Raw genomic sequence first — 1,648 nt, forward strand, 5'->3', positions numbered from 1 at the left:
AGAGAGTCCAACACAAAAAATTACTTGGCAGGCGGGACAGTTCTGTGAGTGGGCTGCCCAAATATTAACATAGTACGGTGTTGCTAGATGTGTTTTATATGTGTGGTGCCAAGCTGTTGCACATGGCTGATCACCCACACAGAGAACAGAGAAATTATCCTTATCTGCAGAGAGCAAATTGGACCGGATCAACTGTGGCTGCTTGTAACACTTTTGTATGTTTGTGTTTGCTGTGTGTGTTAGGTATATGGAGTACTTCCCTCTGCCCTCCAACACTAGTTCAGACTACTACTTTGAGAAGAGTGCCAACTACTTTGACTCTGAGGTGGCTGCTCAGAGGGCTGCAGCTCTCCTGCCCAAAGCCAAGATCATCACCATCCTCATCAACCCAGCAGACAGAGCTTACTCTTGGTACCAGGTAAAGTGCCTTGTGTTAACTCCCCTGTTAGTCTTGCACCTTTTTAAATAAAAGTCGATTCATATAAGTAAGAATTGATTTTGTCTCCTCACATCTCTGTCTGCCCACAGCACCAAAGAGCCCACGATGATCCAGTAGCGTTGAAGTACTCCTTCCATGACGTCATCACCGCAGGCCACGACGCTCCAGTCAAACTACGGGTCCTCCAGAATCGCTGTCTGGTGCCAGGCTGGTACGCCATTCACCTGGAGCGCTGGCTCAACTACTACCACTCCAGCCAGGTACAGTGTGTGTTTTTACGGACATAGCAAAGTTTGGGGCACAGGAGTTGTAGTACTAAATAGAAATTTTGTCATTTTGAACCAGGAATATTTTTTCAGTTTGTATAGTTATTGTGATAATAGATTGAAGTTGTTTCACAGGTTTTACATACACAACTTGTTCCTGTTCTGATATGTGCTACTGTTTGTGTCTCACGCAGTTGTTAGTCTTAGATGGACAGATGCTGAAGACTGAGCCCGCCTCAGTCATGGATAAAATCCAGAAGTTTTTAAGCCTCGCCAATATCATCAACTACCACAAGATCCTAGCGTGAGTGTCCTCCTACACTTTAAATCATTCGCAGTATGTATCACTTCTTCAGCTGCCACATTTACAAATGAATGTACAGATTTATTTATAGACATCACAGGTTTTGTTAGCTGTTGTTTGGAGCTGGTAGATGCTTGACACTTTTTTTTACATGGCTATACAACGAAACCTGTTCCAAGCAAGTTGAGTTTCATGTGTGCAGCAGATCAGACAAGGCAGACATCTACAGCTTTACCCTATTTACCTGGCATAAATTATTTGTTGCTCCTGTTTTTGTTCTTTGAATAAGTAATTTGCTGCAAGTCTCTCTCTTAAATTGTCTTGTGAACGAACTGCAGGAGGGTGGTAATTCATCACCATATATATAATTTATTCTTGTTTATGTACAGGTTCGATCCTAAGAAAGGTTTCTGGTGTCAGCTGCTGGAGGGTGGGAAGACAAAGTGTTTGGGAAAGAGTAAAGGGCGCAGGTACCCTGACATGGACGCTGAGGTATGATCCATTGCAAGATAAATGTTACTATCTTTTGATATTTTAATTGTATGTTGTTTCTTTGCTTTTCTTTTGATTATATATATTTTTTCTGATTTCATCTTACCTCTTTCTCTCTTTCAGTCCCAGGGGTTCCTCAGGGAATAC

The 1,648-nt window shown here is 42.3% G+C and overlaps 1 protein-coding gene across 1 annotated transcript; it reads left to right on the top strand.

Annotated features, from left to right (window-relative positions):
* Positions 1-243: 243 nt before the first annotated feature.
* LOC147820086 (bifunctional heparan sulfate N-deacetylase/N-sulfotransferase 1-like) lies at positions 244-1,501 on the top strand (the record flags this gene model as incomplete). Its single annotated transcript, XM_087176846.1, has 4 exons — positions 244-418; positions 529-699; positions 900-1,009; positions 1,399-1,501. Coding segments are annotated over 4 exons (559 nt in total), but the record flags the coding sequence as incomplete, so codon positions are not given.
* Between the last annotated feature and the right edge of the window lie 147 nt (positions 1,502-1,648).

The sequence above is a fragment of the Seriola lalandi genome, unplaced genomic scaffold, assembly GCF_002814215.2.
Source record: "Seriola lalandi dorsalis isolate HSWRI2012SDOR001 ecotype SW California unplaced genomic scaffold, Sedor1 jcf7180002002038, whole genome shotgun sequence".
Lineage (NCBI taxonomy): Eukaryota > Metazoa > Chordata > Actinopteri > Carangiformes > Carangidae > Seriola > Seriola lalandi.